This window comes from Malaclemys terrapin, chromosome 2 (genome assembly GCF_027887155.1).
Source record: "Malaclemys terrapin pileata isolate rMalTer1 chromosome 2, rMalTer1.hap1, whole genome shotgun sequence".
Classification (NCBI taxonomy): domain Eukaryota; kingdom Metazoa; phylum Chordata; order Testudines; family Emydidae; genus Malaclemys; species Malaclemys terrapin.
In genome coordinates this window covers 31,493,268-31,513,634 of record NC_071506.1, presented here as the reverse complement: position 1 = coordinate 31,513,634, position 20,367 = coordinate 31,493,268, and the positions used below count along the sequence as shown (strand labels likewise).

At 46.7% G+C, this 20,367-nt stretch overlaps 2 protein-coding genes across 3 annotated transcripts in view; both read right to left on the bottom strand.

Moving 5' to 3' along the window:
* The window catches only part of SYBU (syntabulin), a 61,090-nt gene extending 41,907 nt beyond the window's left edge, over nt 1-19,183 (bottom strand). Inside the window, exons 1-2 of one of the 2 annotated variants that reach the window (XM_054020245.1) lie at nt 18,950-19,183; nt 15,603-15,807 (exon numbers count right to left, since the gene is read on the bottom strand). In XM_054020245.1, the coding sequence (XP_053876220.1) occupies nt 15,603-15,807; nt 18,950-19,063 (319 nt within the window). In that variant the 5' untranslated portion in view covers nt 19,064-19,183. The remainder of the gene's footprint in view (nt 1-15,602; nt 15,808-18,949) is intronic. The other variant, XM_054020246.1, reaches the window with a different exon arrangement.
* Nucleotides 190-7,670, bottom strand: LOC128832688 (uncharacterized). The gene is made up of 3 exons (XM_054020248.1): nt 6,254-7,670; nt 1,741-2,372; nt 190-749 (listed from the first exon to the last, which is right to left on the bottom strand). The coding sequence occupies exons 2-3, from the start codon at nt 2,315-2,317 to the stop codon at nt 280-282; spliced, it is 1,047 nt and encodes a 348-aa protein (XP_053876223.1). The 5' UTR covers nt 2,318-2,372; nt 6,254-7,670; the 3' UTR covers nt 190-279.
* Nucleotides 19,184-20,367: the final 1,184 nt, after the last annotated feature.

Here is a 20,367-nt window from a genome sequence, read left to right as displayed (position 1 = left end):
CCCGCCCCAGAACATGAAAACCACCTCCCAGACTGACCAGTGTGCCTAGTGACTGCAATGTGTGTGTGACCTTCTGCTGAACCTGCCCCGTGTCTGTACCCTGGTAAAGGTGACTGTCCTCTCCAATAACCAACCCCCTTCCCCCCTTCAAACACACTCTCCCCTAAAAGAACATGATGGAAACAGTAATTAACAGAAACGTATCTTTTATTAGCAACTACACAGTTAGGGGATGAAACTGGGACGGGGGCTTGGGTGAGGCGGGAAGGAAAGGACTTATCAAATCTTTGGGAATGAGAGCCTTCTGGTACTTGAGCAGTCTGCAGGGGTGGAGTGACAGTTTTCACGGCCCCTGCCGCCCCTCCTTCTTGGGACTTTGGGTGAGGAGGGTATGGGAGTTTGTGGCGGGGGAGGGCAGTTAGAGATAGAATGCAGCGGGGCTCTGTCCTCCTGCCTCCGGTCCTGCAGAACATCCACAAGGTGCCGGAGCGTGTCCGTTTGCTCCTTCATTAGTCCAAGCAGCGTTTGAGTCGCCTGCTGGTCTTCCTGCCGCCACCTCTCCTCCCGTTCGCTGTGTGATCGCTGGTATTGCGACATGTTCTCCCTCCACTGGGTCTGCTGGGCCGCATCGGCTTGGGAGCAGCCCATAAGTTCTGAGAACATGTCGTCCCGTGTCCTTTTCTTTCTCCGCCTAATCTGCGCCAGCCTCTGCGAGGGGGATGCCAGGGTAGGTCGGGAGACAGTCGCAGCTGTGGGATGGGAAAAAGGGAGTGAATTCCTCACAAAAATAATTTTTTGTGAACAATGAACATAGTCTTTCTCTGTGAACAAGACCATGCACAGCACCTATCACATGCGCACTCAGGACAAGGTCGAATTTTCAGCCTTTGCATTCAGTACCTGGGGTCTTGCACTGGAGATCAGACAAGCGGGGCAGGACAGCAGAATTCGGGTAGCAGGCTGACATGGTAAGCCGTAGACTTTTGGCTGCTTAAAACTTAAATTATAGCAGTGCCTTCCTTTCACGTTCAAAGCAATGCTCCTATCGTTAGCCAGGTCCTGCTGCCGGCAATCCGGCAAGCATGAACTCTGCCCCTGTCCCACCCTCTCACGGCTGTCCCCGGGAAAGATCCCTGTATGCTGCCCCTCTCCCGTCTCCACTGCGTGGCTGTAAACCGCCCGTGACAGTTCTGTAAAGGAACAGGCAAGCAGTCCCAATAGTAACATTCCCCTAATTCTAAGCAGGTCACCATGAACAACATCACTCTGCTGAGAATTTCTGACACCGAGAAAGAACGCATGCTGTGTGACAGCCAGCAAAAACCAGGGCCGTATGCCACCATGCTCTGCAAGGCAATGATCCCAGAGTACTTGATGATAGCCTGGCGAGGAAAAGTTTCCTACCACGGAGGACACAATAAGGCCGCTCTCCCCAGGAACCTCATGCAAAGGCTTTCCAATTACCTGCAGGAGAGCTTCGTGGAGATGTCCCATGAGGATTTCAGCTCTATCCCCGGACATATAGACCTTCTTTTCTAGTAGCTGCACTGCCAAGGACTAAAAAGTAGAGCGCCTAGGGCAAACTAATCATGATAAACCGGACATTGTTAGATTCTTTTGCAGTAGTTGCACTGCCAAAGACTAAAACATTAAGCGCCTAGGGCAAACAAATCATGAAAAACCCATTGTTAATATTCCTGTTCTGCTCAAAATAAATGTTTACATGTTTAAAACACTTACCGACTGATCCTTCCCCTGATTCAGGGTCTGGGTTAACGCCTGGTGACGGCTGGTAGGGGATCTCTGTGAGGGTGATAAAGAGATCCTGGCTGTCTGGGAAATCAGCGTTGTAAGCGCTGTCGACTGCCTCGTCCTCCTCCTCACCTTCCTCATCTTCCCCGTCCGCTAACATCTCCGAGGAAGCGGCCGTCGACAATATCCAATCCTCAAAGTCCACGGTCAGTGGTGGGGTAGTGGTGGCGGCCGCACCTAGAATGGAATGCAGTGCCTCGTAGAAACGGCATGTCTGGGGCTGGGATCCAGAACGTCCGTTTGACTCTTTGGTCTTCTGGTACGCTCGTCTCAGCTCCTTGATTTTCACGCGGCACTGTGTTGCATCCCAGCAGTACCCTCTCTCTGTCATGGCTTTTGAGATCTTCTCGTAGATCTTTGCATTCCGTCTTTTCGATCGCAGCTCCGAAAGCACGGACTCATCGCCCCACACATCAATCAGATCCAAGACTTCCCGATCAATCCATGCTGGGGCCCTCTTTCTATTCTGAGATTGCATGGTCACCTCTGCTGGAGAACTCTGCATCGTTGCCAGTGCTGCTGAGCTCGCCACGATGTCCAAACAGGAAATGAGGTTCAAACTGCCCAGAGAGGAAAAGGAATTCAAATTTTCCCGGGGCTTTTCCTGTGTGGCTGGTCAGAGCATCCAAGCTCAGACTGCTGTCCAGGGCGTCAACAGAGTGGTGCACTGTGGGATAGCTCCTGGAGCTATTAGCATCGATTTCCATCCACACCTACCCTAATTCGACATGGCCATGTCGAATTTAGCGCTACGCCCCTCGTTGTGGAGGAGTACAGAAATCGAATTTAAGAGACCTCTATGTCGAACTAAATAGCTTCGTTGTGTGGACGGGTGCAGGGTTAATTCAATTTAACGCTGCTAAATTCGACATAACCTCCTAGTGTAGACCAGGCCTGAGAGACTGACCATATTGCAAACTTCATTAGCTAATACCTTTGATTGCTGCAGATAAATTAAGTTCCATACTGAATTTTTTTGTCTCCTTTTGTCAATTTTGCGGGTACCTTTTTCCTACCCCCCAATTAGTCTCAGTTCCTCATAAGATAATGAGACAGTTAAAAGATCTATTAAACCTTTCAGTCCAATGCCCTGCTAACACAAGGTTCTTCCTTACATTATATTATCTTGTTCTTTATTTTACTAATTCATATAAATCTCATGATCAAATTCAATATGTAGAGGAAAATAGAAGGCAATTTTCTCAAGATCAATACTAATTTTCTTCTGTGAATTAGTCAGCAGGACTCACCGTTTTTTACCACATAAATACGGAAAGAGTATGCACAGTTTATCTACTGGACATGGATTGGTTCTGCTGAGTGAATTATTGAATTCTGTTTAAGCAACAAATTTCGCTATTTCTAGAAACACCCTCTCTTCCGAAGCATTCCAAAAGTTACTAAACCTTAACACTATATTTAGAATACAGTTTAGGCACAAAGTATTTTAAATACCAGGGAGAAACTCTACTTTAAAGTATCTCAGGAGCTGATGAAATCCTGTGAAGGTGTTTTAGTTTAAAACAAACAAAAGACTCCTACCCACAACTCTGAATTAAAGCATTAAAAACAAAAGCAACAAATGTGCAAAACCAACAACAAATGTAGGAGATAAGAAAGCCGATTAGCAAAAGAAAATACATAGAAAATGCACGTTTTGATCAGCGGACAGTTAATATGGCCACTGATAATGTACTGCTTTCACGTCCCATTATAATTAATTTGATTAAGCGCCACAGCTTGCATTGTGATATGACACTTATCAAGGGAACAAAGTGAACTTGGCACTAATAACAATAAGTCTTCTCTAGTCATATCATTTCTGACCTTTAGACACTTCAACAACTGAGTCAGAGTTTTAACTTCATCTGCAGAAAATGAATGGTTTTATTGTACTCCTCTTTCCTGTTACTGTTTGTTGTTTTAACAAGCTATACACCTAAGGCTTCTATGTGAACTTGTAATTTAATCATTAGTATGGAAAAAGTGAACCTGTAAACATTTTCTGGATCTAGTTCATGCTGCCAAAGAGACATTTTTTCCTTAGCTGTATCAGATGTACCTTTCAATGCAGTGTCTTCTACAGGATCAAAATGTTCAGTATCGCCAAAAGTAGCAGCTGCACATGCAGCAGTACTGTCTATCACACGGGGCAAGATAACCTCAGCTGTGAGTTGAGAATGTACCTCTGCTAATCAGTTTGCAGCTGACCAGCTCATTAAAAAAATGGAAGAGGAAGGAAAAACACTGGAAGGGGTGCACATTTGCACATTCCAAACAAGATCACCCATCACTGTTCTTCATCCCTCTCTCATGACTACTACGGAAATCTAAAAAAAATTAGCTTTAAAAACAATATTTCAGCTAAATTTCCTACAAAGCAGAGCACTAAACAAATCTCAATAGCATGTTTACTCCACTAGAAAGAGTGAAGCTTGGCAGCATGTCACACTAGTGTAGCCAACTTTCATCCCACACATATACTCAGGTTTATAAAAGGATAAGTCCTTAAAAGCATTTACTGCCAATACAGAGTTTCTTTCAAAACAATCTTTAAAAATGTCATGTAGACCATTTAAGGTCTTCCTTTAAATGCTGTTGGCCATTTTGGGAAAGAGAGAGGTTGTGAAATATTTGAACTACCTAGAAACAGGACAGGAAGGCAAGGAGCCCGTTCCTAAAGCTGTTAATTAAATAACTGAAGCATATAAATCCAAAATGGAATTTACCATTAACTACTGCAGAGAAAATATTAATGTAGTTTGCATTATGGTCAGCTAAGGACTCAGTTTCATAACTCAATGGGAATTTTGCCTGAGTAAGAAAACTCAGGCCCAGGTGGAACACTTCATATGGTAGTTCTCTTGAAGACATATGAGTATTAGGAAACTATCACAGAGAGAGGGCTTGAAGAACCCTCTTTAGATGGTATCACTGTTGACCTCCTGCTTAGGAATCATTTACTTTTATTTTACAAGTACAGAAAATATCAAATCATAGAATAGAATCATAGAATATCAGAGTTGGAAGGGACCTCAAGAGGTCATCTAGTCCAACCCCCTGCTCAAAGCACACCAGAGCACATATGTTGAAATATATTGAATAGCTTTCATTGTTTTCTTCGCTGTATCTATATTTTATTCTTTTGGAAGCGCCCTTGTAAGACCATCTTGTAAATTAATCTTCACCTTGAATGTCAACTGGATTTTATTGTTGCAAAACTGCCTTTAATCACTACTCCTAAGATCTGATGATGCACCTGCCAATTTTCAAACGTCACTACAGGAGTAGTGTCATGTAAAACCTACAGACAAATAGGATCAGCAAGAAAACTATTCAGAGTGTTGTGACATTTGCATGGACTGGCTAAAATTCAAATCTTAAAAAAAGTGTAAGCATAAAGTACAACCTCAGTTGTAGTATTACTATGACTACTGATAACATTAGAAGGTCTTCTATCTTACCTATATATGGTTAATCAGACTTTAAAGCTTCAGGGTATAAACTGATCACTGGAAATCAGGAAGAAATTCTCTCTCACATATATGCACATCCTATGTACAGCCATGCTCAACTGGCTATATGGTACAATTTTGTATGGAGGAGGAGAGAGGAATTGCCTTCCCCTAAAGCAGCGTTTTTCAAAGTTCAGGTCGTGACCCAGTACTGGGTCACGGCATGTCAGACACTGGGTCGCTCTGGTCAGCACCGCCAACCGGGCGTTAAAAGTCCCATCGGCAGTGCTGCCTAGCTAAGGCAGGCTACTGCCTACTTGCTCCGACACCACCCTGGGCCCGGTGCCCCAATCCCCTACCCCAGCGTTGAGCCCCCCCAAACCCAGAGCCCCTCTTGCACCCCAAACCTCTCATCCCCAGCCCCACCCCAGAGCCTGTATCCCCAGCTCAGAGCCCTGACCCCCTTTTGTATTCATATTTTACATACTGGCTTTAGGGTCACCCAAATCCCAGTTGGTGGCTATGAATCACTGCATACTCCTACCCAATGTTTTGGCGGGGAGAGTTGTGGTGGTAGAGGATGAAGGCAAAGTTACGGTCCAAGATTTGCCTGACATCTCTCAATCCTAATATTCTGCTGTCTCTATATATGTGGAACTCCTATTGATGTCAGTGGGAGTGTAATTTATCAGGATCAAGATATGACATACAGATTTTGTTATTAAAATACCACAGAATCTCCTACAATGGAACATGTTCTTTTTATTCAGCAGTATTTTGGGCTTCTGATTAAGGACAAGGTTCTCTTATTCTGTTTAAACTTTGCAATGCTTGTTGATACACATGACACCATTTAACGCAATACAAATTTGTATTAAAACCACTTTAAAACAAAATATCTTGGATTAAGTATTTTTAATGAAAGATACACACACAGCGCTTCTTAACATTGAATTCCCGGTAAGTCATACACAGAGGGGACAAACCTGGACTCCAGAAGGGGGAAGATGCTAGGTGCTCGTTTCTTAGGGCGTAATCCAAAATGCACTGAAGTCAATAGGAACCTTTCCACTGACTTCAGTAGGCTCTAGCTCAGGCTTTTAGAGCTCACAGTGCTGACTGATATGTAGAGCAGGTGACAGGGACATTCAGAAGGTCAAATGTCTTGGCTTCCCAAGCTGTTGTACGGTGTAGTGGTACAAGGGCAGTCATTTTGTATGAGGCAACAGTGGAGAGAGAGAGAAAGAGAGAGAAGCAGGCAGGAGTCTGCACTTCCGTACATATAAGCTTTTTTAACCTCCACATTTAAAACCTCTCTCCATAAAAATATAAACACTAACCAGTAAGCTAACTAAATTCCCAAATCATTCCTATGCCCTAGCAGGAGACTCTCCAAGTAAAGAGCACTGAAAAATGGACACAAAGGACCAAATGCTGCCCTTGAATAAGAGCCACAAGTGTGTATATGAAAGCAGAATTTGGCCCTATGAATTTAGAAAATGAAGCTCAAGGGTCCCACACAGCTATGCCAGGTAGAGCATCTACAGCAATGAGTCACACAAACAAACTCGCACAGCTTCAGATCATACAGTTCAAGCAAATGGAATAAAGAAGGACTGTGAAAATGCTTTTGATATCAAATGTGGGGGCAATTTAAAACACATTTATCTGATGCAATAAATATCAATAAAAGAAAATATAAACTACGAGTCAGGGGAATATGCTAACAAAACATTCCTTCTGATGAAAATAGATATAAAGATAGGGGGATTGTAACATATAAGGAAGCTAATTATAATAACCTTACATTTGGTTTCTGCATTGTTGACCCATTAAAATGATCCAATTTTCTCTTTTTTTCTCCTCAGAAATATACAGTTAAGCATGTAGTTTAACAATGCTCCATTCTGGATAGCTTTCCTAATACACAAGCTACCTCACTGTCCTAGTGAGAAATTATTTCAGCCATGACTGAAGGTATAGCATGTTAACTGCATACAGTGAATGAAGATGTCTCTTCTATAAACGTGTACAGATCCTCAGACTCAGTTATTTGCAGCTAGTAATAAGCATAGCTTATTCAAATTGATTTAAATAAGTATATATGCATGGCTAAATCTTGTTTGCTTTACTCGCTCAAGCACTATTCCTGAACTCACTTCAAGTACTGTATCAACCAATAACTGGACCAATCGGCAAAATAGTCTAAAGTGGACTATGCATGTGAGTAATGTGAACAGGATATGATAATAGAGAACTTTCTGCTGCAGGCACAGTAAATTTACAGTGTAAACACAGCGAACATAGAGGCCAAGATTTTCAAAAACAAAGGCCTAAACTTAGGCTCTATACTCTGTTTTTGAAAATCTTGGCCAGAATTTTCTAAATGAGTAACAAAGATGCACCTGTTATAACCACTGGTTGTCATCTAACTCCTAGATGACTAGTAGTACTATGTATACTTATTAACAAGGAGATATTGCAGGTGAAAATAAAAGCCAAGAAGAGTACTTTGCATTTGAAATAAAACAGCTCCTCTAGCGCAAACAGCCCGTTACTACAACTGATTATTAAAACACATCTACTTCCTTAAGGCTAAAACGCCTCAGCTAACCAACTATTTCTGCATTGTTTCCCGTAAGTCAATAAGTTAAGAGTCTTAAACAAAGATGAATACAAAGATTGAGAAGAAAAAACATCAGCATTAAAATGCTGATTAAAAAGATGAGCTATTCAGAAAATGAAAAATTAAAAAGGATGTTGTCCCCCCGCCCCCAACTGACTAGCTATTAAAAACTGTTTGCAGTGTAGTTGTACCCCTGTTGATCCCAGGATATTAGAGAGCCATGGTGGATGAGGTAATATCTTTTATCAGACCAACTTCTATTGGTGAGAGAGAGAAGGAAAATGAGGCTCTCCTAAAGCCTTCTTTGGGAATTCCAGCGAATGAATCTGCCTTCTACTTTATAAGACACTGAGGGTGGAGTTAAAGCTTGTCTCTTTCACCAACACAGGTTGGTCCAATAAAAGGTATTACCTCACCCACCTTGTCTCACTATTAAAAAGACAGACTAAACAGACTATGGAATTTAGTTACTCTAGGCCAAACATTGCCTTCAATCCATAAGTAACTCCCCTTGTTTGCAAATTTTGAAAGAGAAAGTAGTTAAGGATATAGAGGTAAGCGGTAATTGGGATAAATCACAACATGGTTTTACAAAAGGTAGCTTGTGCCAGACCAACTCGCTATCTTTCTCTGAGAAGATAACTAGCTTTTTAGACAAAGGAAATGCTACAAATCTAATCTACCTGGATTTCAGTAAAATATTTGATACAGTTCCACATGGGAAATGATTAGTTAAATTGGAGAAGATGGAGATTAATATGAAAATTTAAGGTGGATATGGGAACTGGTTAAAGGGGAGACTACAATGGATCATGCTGAAAGATGAACTGTCAAGCTGGAGGAAAGTTACTAGTGGAGTTCCTCAAGGATCAGTCTTGGGACCAGTCTTATTTAACATTTTTATGAATGACCTTGGCACAAAAAAATGGGACTGTGCTAATAAAATCTGTGGCTGACACAAAGTTGTGAGGTACAGGTCTGTCGCACCTTACGCGCATTTAACATTTAACGCGATTTCAGCTTTACGCGGTCGGCAAAAAACAAAAAAACAGAGAAAAATAACAATTTTAATACTGTACCTGTAGTGCGGGTGATTCCACCCCCCATTCAACTCAATGTAATTTTGACTATACGCGGTTTTCACTTTACGCGCTAACCGCAGAACGGAACCCCCCGCCTAAGATGAGACTCGCCTGTATTGCCAATATGGAGGAGAACCAGAATATCATACAAGAAGAGCTGGATGATCTTAAAAACTGGAGTAATAGAAATGTGATGAAATTTAATAGTGCAAAGTGCCAGGACATGCACTTAAGGACTAACATCAACAATTTTTTCTATAAGCTGGGGAAGTATCAGTTGGAAGAGACAGAGGAGAACAAAGCAGTGGACGTGATATATCTTGATTTTAAGCAAAGCTTTTGATACGGTCTCCCACAGTATTCTTGCCAGCAAGTTAAAAAAGTATGGATTGGATGAATGGACTATAAGGTGGATAGAAAGCTGGCTAGATTGTCGGACTCAATGGGAAATGATAAACTGCTTGATGTCTAGTTGGCAGCCGGTACCAAGCAGAGTGCCCCAGGGGTCAGTCCTGGGGCCAGTTTTGTTCAACATCTTTATTAATGATCTGGATGATGGGATGGATTGCACCCTCAGCAAGTTCGCGGATGACACTAAGCTGGGGAGAGAGGTAAATATGCTGGAGGGTAGGGATAGGGTCCAGAGTGACCTAGACAAATTGACAGGTTTCAGAGTAGCAGCCGTGTTAGTCTGTATCCGCAAAAAGAAGAACAGGAGTACTTGTGGCACCTTAGAGACTAACAAATTTATTAGAGCATAAGCTTTCGTGGACTACAGCCCACTTATGCTCTAATAAATTTGTTAGTCTCTAAGGTGCCACAAGTACTCCTGTTCTTCTTTTTGCTAGACAAATTGGAGGATTGGGCCAAAAGAAATTTGATGAGGTTCAACAAGGAGAAGTGCAGAGTCCTGCACATAGGACGGAAGAATCCCATGCACTGCTACAGGCTGGGGACGGACTGGCTAAGCAGCAGTTCTGCAGAAAAGGACCTGGGGATTACAGTGGATGAGAAGCTGGATATGAGTCAGCAGTGTGCCCTTGTTGCCAGGAAGGCTAACGGCATATTGGGCTGCATTAGTAGGAGCACTGCCAGCAGATCGAGGGAAGTGAGGCCACATCTGAAGTATTGTGTCCAGTTTTGGGGCCCCCACTACAGAAAGGATGTGGACAAATTGGAGAGAGTCCAGGGGAGGGCAACGAAAATGATCAGGGGGTTAAGGCACATGACTTATGAGGAGAGGCTGAGGGAACTGGGCTTGTTTAGTCTGCAGAAGAGAAGAGCGAGGGGGGATTTGATAGCAGCCTTCAACTACCTGAAGGGGGGTGCCAAAGAGGATGGAGCTCAGAGGTTCTCAGTGGTGGCAGATGACAAAAAAAGGAGCAATGATCTCAAGTTGCAGTGGGGGAGGTCTAGGTTGGATATTAGGAAACACTATTTCCCTGGAATGGTGGTGAAGTGCTGGAATGGGTTACCCAGGGAGGTGGTGGAATCTCCATCCTTAGAGGGTTTTAAGGCCTGGCTTGATAAAGCCCTGGCTAGAATGATTTAATTGGTGTTGGTCGTGCTTTGAGCAGGGGGTTGGACTAGATTACCTCCTGAGGTCTCTTCCAACCCTAATCTTCTATGATTGTATGATTCTAAGACCTGGGTGTATTGGTTGATCACAGGATGACTATGAGCTGCCAATGTGATGTGGCTGTGAAAAAAACTAATGTGATCCTAGATGCATCAGGCAAGGTATTTCCAATAGAGATAGGGAAGTGTTATTACCGTTATAAAAGCACTGGTGAGAACTCATCTGGAATACTGTGTTTACTTCTGGTCTCCCACATTTAAAAAAGATTAATTCAAACTGGAGCAGGTGCAGAGAAGGGCTACTAGAATGATCAGAGGAATGGAAACCCTACCCCGTGAGTGGAGACTCAAGGAGTTTGGCTTGTTTAGCCCAACCAAAAGAAGGCTGAAGGGAGACATGATTGCTCTCTATAAATACATCAGAGGGATAAATACCAGGGAGGGAGAGGAGTTATTTAAGTTTAAGCGCTAATGTTTAAGTTTATTTAAGTTAATTTAAGCGCTAATGTTGACACAAGAACAAATGAATATAAACTAGCCAACAACAAGTTTAGGCTTGAAATTAGACAAAAGTTTCCAACCGTCAGTGGAGTGAAGTTCTGAAACAGCCTTCCAAGAGGTGCTATAGGGGAAATAAAAAAAAACTAAAATGGCTTCAAGACTGCCTTGATAAGTTTGTGATGGGGATTGTATGATGAGATTGCCTACACTGGCATGTGGCCCATCTGACTGCTAGTAGCAAATATCCCCAATGGCTGGAGATAGGACACTAAATGGGGAGGGCTAGGTTATTACAGAGAATTCTTTCCCAAGTATCTGGCTGGTGGGTCTTGCCGACATGCTCAAGGTCCAACTGATTGTGTTATTTGGGGTCAGAAAGTAATTTTCCCCCAGGTCAGATTGGCGGAGACCACAGGGGTTTTTGCCTTTCTCTGCAGTATGTGGCATGGGTCATTTGCATGTTTAAACTAGAATGAATGGTGGATTCTAACTTGAAGTCTTTAAAACATAATTTGAGGTCTTCAGTAACTCAGCCAGAGGTTCTTGGTCTATTACAGCCCCAGGAGGGGTGCATGAGGTTCTGTGGCCTGTGATGTGCAGGTGGTCGGACTGGATGATCATGATAGTCCTTTCTAGTCTTAAAATCTATGAATCTAAATGGAGTTGTACACACAAATCAAGGGTAACACTCCACCCTCAGTGTCTTATTATCTAGAAGGTAGATTCATTAGCTGGAATTCTCAAAGAAGTCTTTAGGAAACCATAATTTTCCTTTGGAGCAGCTGTAGAAAGGGGCCATAAACTGGATTATTTGTCTATGAGTTTAAAGTGTGCACCTTTCTCCAGATTGACAAGGTTAATCTGGTGTGTAGTTCAAAGCCAAAAGTGTAATTTATGAGGAAAACATGCATAACATGGGGAAATACTCAGTAGCAATATAACCAGCCTATGTTGCTGGGAGAATGTTTTTCACAGCTTGACATTTGAATCCTATGGCTGACATCCAAATCAAAGGAGAGTAGAGGCTGGGGAAGAGAAGTGCTTCACTGTCAGCTGACAAGCAGCACCTATTGAAGCCATGCAAGCTTGTTTAATAAAGATTACATACTATAAATACTGCTATACAAATGTAAGTTGTCTGACCTGTTTTCAGAAAGAATATCTAAAATACATTGGACAGAAGCAGTCTATGCTTCAAAATCTGTTTTTATCAAGAATTTAATAGACAGGTATGTTAATACCCATACACCATAACTTTGTGTGAATTTGGAAAGAGCTCCTACCACAAATTGAATGAGTACATTATACTAATACTATTAAATATGCAATAAGTTGCATAAACATATATTAAGTTCCCTGATAAGAAGTCTTCTAGAAGAGAAAGGGGGAAATGATTCCCAAACCTTAAATCTGAGCTCAGCAAATATTAATACCCCTCCCCCAGTGCAGAGTTTACAGAGCAAAATTAAGTGGTTTTTTTTGCACCGTTGAGTGGTATTTCCTTCTCGGCTGCCTGCCTGCCTCCAGGATTGCAGCACTATTAGTGTTCCCAGAGGTCCTGAACCCTTTTATTTTCTGCCCGCTGCCTGCCTGAAACAACATTAGCAGGCCCCAGAAGATTCTTCTCCTGTCAGTTACAGAGGGAGAAGAACTTGAAGCCTTCTGGTATACATCAGGGCCAGTGCCGGCAGACAAGGAAAATTAACAGGCTCAGAAGCTCTGGGGATACGAACAGCAGAGCCATATGCACAGTGCACTAGGGAGGAGAGCTGATTCTATATTTTTTAAAAAGAGCTTTCCATAGTAGAAGAGCATAGTGTCAATGATAAGGGATGAAGGGCAGGTAGAGATTTTCAAGGGAAGGGGTGAAGGGAAAGGAATTATTCCAGGTGTTGATTCACTTGCAGTTGCTATTTACACAGTTAGGTAATTTTTTTATTTTGGATTCTCATGTGTGTAATGGTGGTTATGGGAGGGGAAGGTTCTAGATTTTTCACTCTAATGCTCACAGGCTTTTTTCGTCACCAGCATGTTGACCTCCTGATGATCTGTCCACCTTTCCCGAAGTTATTACTTGTTAAGCTTAACCACTATAGCTGCGTATGTCACTTTTAAACCAAAAAGATGACAGGTCCCTGTTCTGAGGTCCTTACAATCCAAACTGGACACAACAAGGCAAGGGATGACCATAAACAACAGTTGGGAAGGAGGTACCAGAGGCCAAGGGAGACAGGAGTGACCAATCTCAAGGTGCATGTATTGTTATGTTATGCATGCATGTTGTAAGATCCTCTTTTTAAAGAATACATGCTTTAAAATTGGAGGACAGTTAGGCAAGGCCAGGCTGGTGGTCAGTGATAATTTTTTAACTGAAAGCAGCAAATATTGAGGAGGCCTCTGTCAAGTCCAATTGTGTAGTATACCATGTTGGAGAGGATGTTCCTGGCAAACCAAAGGGGTGGCACGAAAAAAGGCATACAGCTACTAGTAGGAAAAAACAACAAGCATCAAGATGAACTAGCACAGGGCATGTGGAGTTAATACGAGATGATTAGAAACAGAATGCAGACATTAAAAACTGTGCAGGGTCTTGAGGCAGAAGAGCTTGAATATTGTACTTCTTAATATTGCTGTAATTGGTGCTTTAGAAATGCCAAAAACAGTGAATTATAGATATATATACACCGAAGGAGGTAGGAAGCTATTATGGGCATTCAAAGAGAGGATTTATACGGTTGGAGCAGCAGCAAATAATTTTGGTTGTAGTATGTTGGATGGACTTCAAAAATCAGAGATGAAAATAAGAGAGACCAGAAAAGAGGATGTTGCAATAGTCACAGTGAGAGACTGTTGGGGCACGGGCAAAGGTTCTGGCACTATTGAAGAAGGGGCAAATTTTGGAGATATTTAAAAAATGTAATTCTAAAAGGCACTTTTTTAAAAATAATTTCAGTGGAAGATTCCTTTAGGCAACTCCTATATCCTGTGTACAGTAATATATGAAGAAATATATAAACTCATAAATTAAAAAAGCATAAGATGGAACTGTTCAAAAGTCACGGAAGGATAAGGAGGAAGCCTTTTTTTCACCCTCAATGTTTTTAATGATGCCCTTTATTCATTAAACGATAATCTAATAGATCATTGCACTCTGAAATATATCAGAGATAAGGGTGCAATACTGTAACCATGGATGGATATTGAAAATATTATTCCTTATCTAAGAAAGTTAACTATTTTTGCATGTATTTTAACTATTCCACTACTGTTTAGGGAAAACAATACAAAATAATTTGGATCCAATTTTGGAGGGAAAAATCAGAATGCCCATTAGAAATTATTCTATTCTAGCTTCACTTGGAAAAAATAATTGCATCTTGTAGTTTGGCATAGTGTGTACCAAGGAATTAAAAGAAATAGTCCCTGATTCTGCAAAAATATTTTCTCGTACATTACTTTACACACTGTGAGTACTCCCACAGAATCAATAGGACTATTCACAATGCATAAAATTAAGTATGTACATAAGTTTTGCAGGATAGGATCTGAAAGTATGCTAGATTCTATAGAAGCAATTGCGTAATATTAGATAGTTGGTTTAACATTTTCTATGTCATAAAGGGTAGTTAGTTATGTATTTTAAAAAGTCTCACAAAAGTCAGTCTTAGCAAAAGACAGCATGTACCGTAGTTCAAGAATTATAGTTTATTTCTGTCATCTGATACATCACTGAGCCATTGCACTTTCCACAGGACCTGTGTCCTGTATGCTGTATGTGAAGCTAAATATTTACATTTCTTTGGAAGAAGGTTAAACTTTCAAACAATGTTAATTTCATTTTAACACTAAAGATTGCAGCCACCATTTTTCTGCCTGGCCACACTGGTTTATATTCTGCTACTGATCCACACATAGGACACTACATGAAATCAGTGTGGAGTTCTATGTAAAAAAATTCAACCACAGTACATGACCCAGGTCTGTAATCCCCTATGGCAACTAGCTCTCCTATTTTACATATCTAGCTCCCTTGGCCTCAGGTTTGTCCACATTCTCTAGATAAACACCATAGTTTTTAAGACTCTTTCTTCACCGAAATGTATCCCTAATAAACTGTTCTGTTGCAATAAAGATGCCAACTTTTTAGCAATGGATAGGAAAGAAAAGCCTTTAGAATTTGAAATGGAAACATCTGGTGTCACTTGCAGACATATATGAAAAAAAAACAGATATTGGATTTCAGTGGAAATCAATTTTTATTTTTGTCTGCAAAGCACTATGCATGCCTAAGGCACCATATGAATAAATAATAATAAACAAATAGGGCAGTAAATGTACTCACTATCTCCATCAATGACTATACTAAGCATATAAAGAAAAACAATTGCATGCCAGCGTATTCTTACTCTCCAAACACATTACACACACAGGACCTGATTCTTCAATCATTAACACAAACTTCACATATGTCAATGGAGTTATTCTTAATTTACCCTGGGGTTAAATGAGAGGAAAATCAGACCAGACATCTCTGTTTGGTGCTGGTACCTGAACAGAAGCTGTTGCTGCTGATGGTCCTTGCTGAGCCTCCAGAAGAGCTGCAGGGGTTGAACTCTCTACTGTCCTCCTCTGAGAAGGGTGACTCGGAGGCTGGGGACACTTTCTGTTGTTGCTGTTGGGATACATAAGGCCGAAGGAGCAGGCGGGGGATGCGGCTGCGGGAGATCTCCTTCTCCTGCTGCAGTTTCTGCTCCTACTCAAAAACAAACAAGGTGGACATAACAAGATACAATCTACGTAAGTATCATTCCCTGCTGTGTAACTCCTAATCATCAACAACCTCCCAAATACCCCAGGAGTAAACTCCTATCCACAAGCTGCCCCCAAATGCCCCAGGACTAACCTCTTCCACACAACTCCCCCACAAATGCCCCAGTGTAACCTCTTCCACATAAGCACCCATCATCCCAAGTACCCCAGGAATAACCCATCCCAACTCACATTTGAGCTCTCCTCCTTACACATATATTGATGGAGATTCCTTTATGGGGAAGGCTCAGGGGGAGATGACAGATGCATCTGTCTCTTCAGAGACAACAGAGGGGGGACATGATAACAATTTTCAAATGCATAAAAGGTTGTTACGAAGAGGAGGGTGAAAAATTGTTCTCCTTAACCTCTGTGGATAGGACAAGAAGCAATAGGCTTAAATTGCAGCAAAGGAGATTTAGGTTGGGCAAAAACTGCCTAATTATCAGGGTAGTAATCACTGGAATAAATTGCCTAGAGAGGTTGTGGAATCGCCAACAGTGGAGGTTTTTAAGAACAGATTAGACAAACATCTGTCAGGAATGATCTACTTATTACTTAGTCCTCCCTTGAGCGCAGAGGACTGACCTAGATGACCTACTGAGGTCCCTTCCAGTCCTACACTTCTGTGATTCTATGACTCAGCCCGTTTCACCCAGTGATGGTAGCAGTCATTTCTCCTCCTCCTGCTCTCTGCACAGCAGGTGTGGTGGAAGGTGGCCCCAAATGAATACCGCCTGTCTGGCCTTTGCTGATGGAATCAAGGGCCTGGATACCATCTCTCCAGCGCTACTCCCGACTCAGGGCCCCCTAGCCGTCCCCTGCCAGCCCCGATCCGCCCTCCTCAGAGCCCCTGCCAGCGCCAACACCCCTGCCAGCACTCCCTCCTCAGAGCTCCTGCCAGTCCCAATGCTCCCATCAGCCCCAATCCCCGCTCCTCAGAGCCCCCTGCTAGCTCTGACCACCCAGCCTCAGAGCCCCCCCCACCCCTGCCAGCCCTGACCCCCCTCCTCAGAGCCCCCTGCCGGTCCTGACCCCTCGCCAGCCTCGATCCCCCCTCCTCAGAGCCCCACCGCCCCTGCCAGCCCTGATCTCCCCTCCCTGCAGCCTCCTGCCAGAACCAATCTCCCCTCCTCAGGGCCTCCTGCCAGCCCGGATCCCCCGTCCCTGCTCCTCAGAGCCCCATCGCCCCTGCCAGCCCTGATCTCCCCTCCCCGCAGCCTCCTGCCAGCCCCGATCTCTCCTCCTCTGACCCCCCGCCCTGCCGGCCCCGATCCCCCATCACCCCTCCTCAGCCTCCCCGCCAGCCCCGATCCCCCATCACCCCTCCTCAGCCTCCCCGCCAGCCCCGATCCCCCATCACCCCTCCTCAGCCCCCCCGCCAACCCCGATCCCCCATCACCCCTCCTCAGCCCCCCCGCCAACCCCGATCCCCCATCACCCCTCCTCAGCCCCCCCGCCAACCCCGATCCCCCATCACCCCTCCTCAGCCCCCCGCCAACCCCGATCCCCACTCCTCTGACCCCCCGCCCTGCCGGCCCCGATCCCCATTCACCCCTCCTCAGCCCCCCCGCCAGCCCCGATCCCCACTCCTCAGCCCCCCCGCCAACCCCGATCCCCCATCACCCCTCTTCAGCCCCCCCGCCAAACCCGATCTCCACTCCTCTGACCCCCCGCCCTGCCGGCCCCGATCCCCCATCACCCCTCCTCAGCCCCCCCGCCAGCCCCGATCCCCACTCCTCTGACCCCCCGCCAGGCCCGATCCCCCATCACCCCTCTTCAGCCCCCCCGCCAGCCCCGATCCCCACTCCTCTGACCCCCCGCCAGCCCCGATCCCCCATCACCCCTCCTCAGCCCCCCCGCCAGCCCCGATCTCCACTCCTCTGACCCCCGCCCCTGCCTGCCCCGATCCCCCATCACCCCTCCTCAGCCCCCCCGCCAACCCCGATCCCCCATCACCCCTCCTCAGCCCCCCCGCCAACCCCGATCCCCCATCACCCCTCCTCAGCCCCCCCGCCAACCCCGATCCCCACTCCTCTGACCCCCCGCCCTGCCGGCCCCGATCCCCCATCACCCCTCCTCAGCCCCCCCGCCAGCCCCGATCCCCACTCCTCTGACCCCCCGCCAGCCCCGATCCCCCATCACCCCTCCTCAGCCCCCCCGCCAGCCCCGATCCCCACTCCTCTGACCCCCCGCCAGCCCCGATCCCCCATCACCCCTCCTCAGCCCCCCCGCCAGCCCCGATCCCCCATCACCCCTCCTCAGCCCCCCCGCCAACCCCGATCCCCCATCACCCCTCCTCAGCCCCCCCGCCAGCCCCGATCCCCACTCCTCAGCCCCCCGCCAACCCCGATCCCCCATCACCCCTCTTCAGCCCCCCCGCCAAACCCGATCTCCACTCCTCTGACCCCCGCCCCTGCCTGCCCCGATCCCCCATCACCCCTCCTCAGCCCCCCCGCCAACCCCGATCCCCACTCCTCTGACCCCCCGCCAGCCCCGATCCCCCATCACCCCTCCTCAGCCCCCCCGCCAGCCCCGATCCCCACTCCTCTGACCCCCCGCCAGCCCCGATCCCCCATCACCCCTCCTCAGCCCCCCCGCCAGCCCCGATCCCCCATCACCCCTCCTCAGCCCCCCCGCCAACCCCGATCCCCCATCACCCCTCCTCAGCCCCCCCGCCAGCCCCGATCCCCACTCCTCAGCCCCCCCGCCAACCCCGATCCCCCATCACCCCTCTTCAGCCCCCCCGCCAAACCCGATCCCCCATCACCCCTCCTCAGCCCCCCCCGCCAACCCCGATCCCCCATCACCCCTCCTCAGCCCCCCCGCCAACCCCGATCCCCCATCACCCCTCCTCAGCCCCCCCGCCAACCCCGATCCCCCATCACCCCTCCTCAGCCCCCCCGCCAGCCCCGATCCCCACTCCTCAGCCCCCCCGCCAACCCCGATCCCCCATCACCCCTCCTCAGCCCCCCCGCCAACCCCGATCCCCCATCACCCCTCCTCAGCCCCCCCGCCAGCCCCGATCCCCCCTCCTCAGACCCCCCGATCCAATCCCCGTCCCGCCTGCGAGTCTCCCCCCGCACCTGTACTCCTGTCACCCGCGGTCCGTCTCCCGGGACTCGCCACCTGCGGCCAAAGGGTTCCGGGGCCGCCTCGCCGGCCCTGCTCACCTTGCTGCCCTCGCGGAGCGGTCCCATCCCGCCTCAGTCGGGCGCGGCCCGGGGGCACCTGGCTGGGAGAGAGCGGACAGGAGACGCGCTGAGCTGGGGCTGCCGCAGGGACCCGCCGCTCTCCGCTCCGCCAGGAGTGCCGAGCCCAGCCCAGCCCAGCCCAGCGCGCTGCTCCCCCGCCCCGACACGTGGTGCCGCCGCCGCCGCAGCCAGGCTCTGCAGCCGCCTGACGGGCTGGCCCGCTCCCTGCTGGGCTCCCGTGCAGCCTGTGGGCAGGGCTCGAGTCCTGCCCCGGCAGCTCCGCCTGTCACCGAGCCCAGGCAGCGACACCCCGGGCCGTGGGGCCCCGGCTCTGCCATTGCCGGCCAGGTGCAGCCTCCTGCCGCTCCGGCGCCTGGCAGCTCAGCGCCCCGCCGCCCCTGCGGACAGGCCAGCGCGGCCTCTGGGCTGGGAGAGGTCAGCGCCGACACCGGCAGCCGCCGGTGGGTGGTTGGCAGCAGGCGCCTCTGCCGGCCGGCAGTAGCTGCAGGCAAGGGAGGCCGGAGTTAGTTACAATTTCCCGTCCCCCCGTTTGCCGCTAGGAAGGAAGCTAAGGGGCGGGAGGGGGGAGTTGGCACTTCATCTTTAAGCAACACATTGAAAGGTACCTAAAATTGTTGTATTGTGTCTCTCCTCCATGCTTCATGTCTGTTGCCCCAGGCCCCAGCTTTACTCAGCTGAGTGGGACTACTCGATTGAGTAACAGGTTTTCTAGGATCGGAGTGTCAGCCTTATGTTGATCTAGGCGGGGGAGGAAGCTCTGGAGCCTCTGCCTAGGGAGCTGTCTATTGGGGCTGGTCTGCTTACAGGATCAGTGCCCCTTACATTGTAAAATTCTTAGGGGAGGATTTTGTTTTCATAGACTGTGCCCAATACAATGGGACACCAATTCTGATTGGGATTTCTGGGTGCTGCTGTAATATAAATATTAAATAACAGTGAGTGTTTAAAAATAGCTGTTCAGAAATCAGCCCTTTTGTGGAGCTCCGGGAACCATGTAGGCAGAGTGAAAGGAGAGGTGCTTCTCAAAACCTGCAGGAGCAAACATTGTACCTTCTACTTTGCACCAATAGAAGTTGTCAGGCTAGTTGTTAAATACACAAACAATTAGATTACTAATTTATTAACCTAATAGTGGGATTAGATCCACATCTTCTCCATTGCTCCAAACTGTGCTCTGCCAATTAAAATCAAGCCAGCCCGTGCCTGACATTGCCAATACTCTCTTTCAGATCAGCCCTGTAAATCACAGATGTGAGGGGGTCATTATATTTATAAAGTCCTTTGAAATC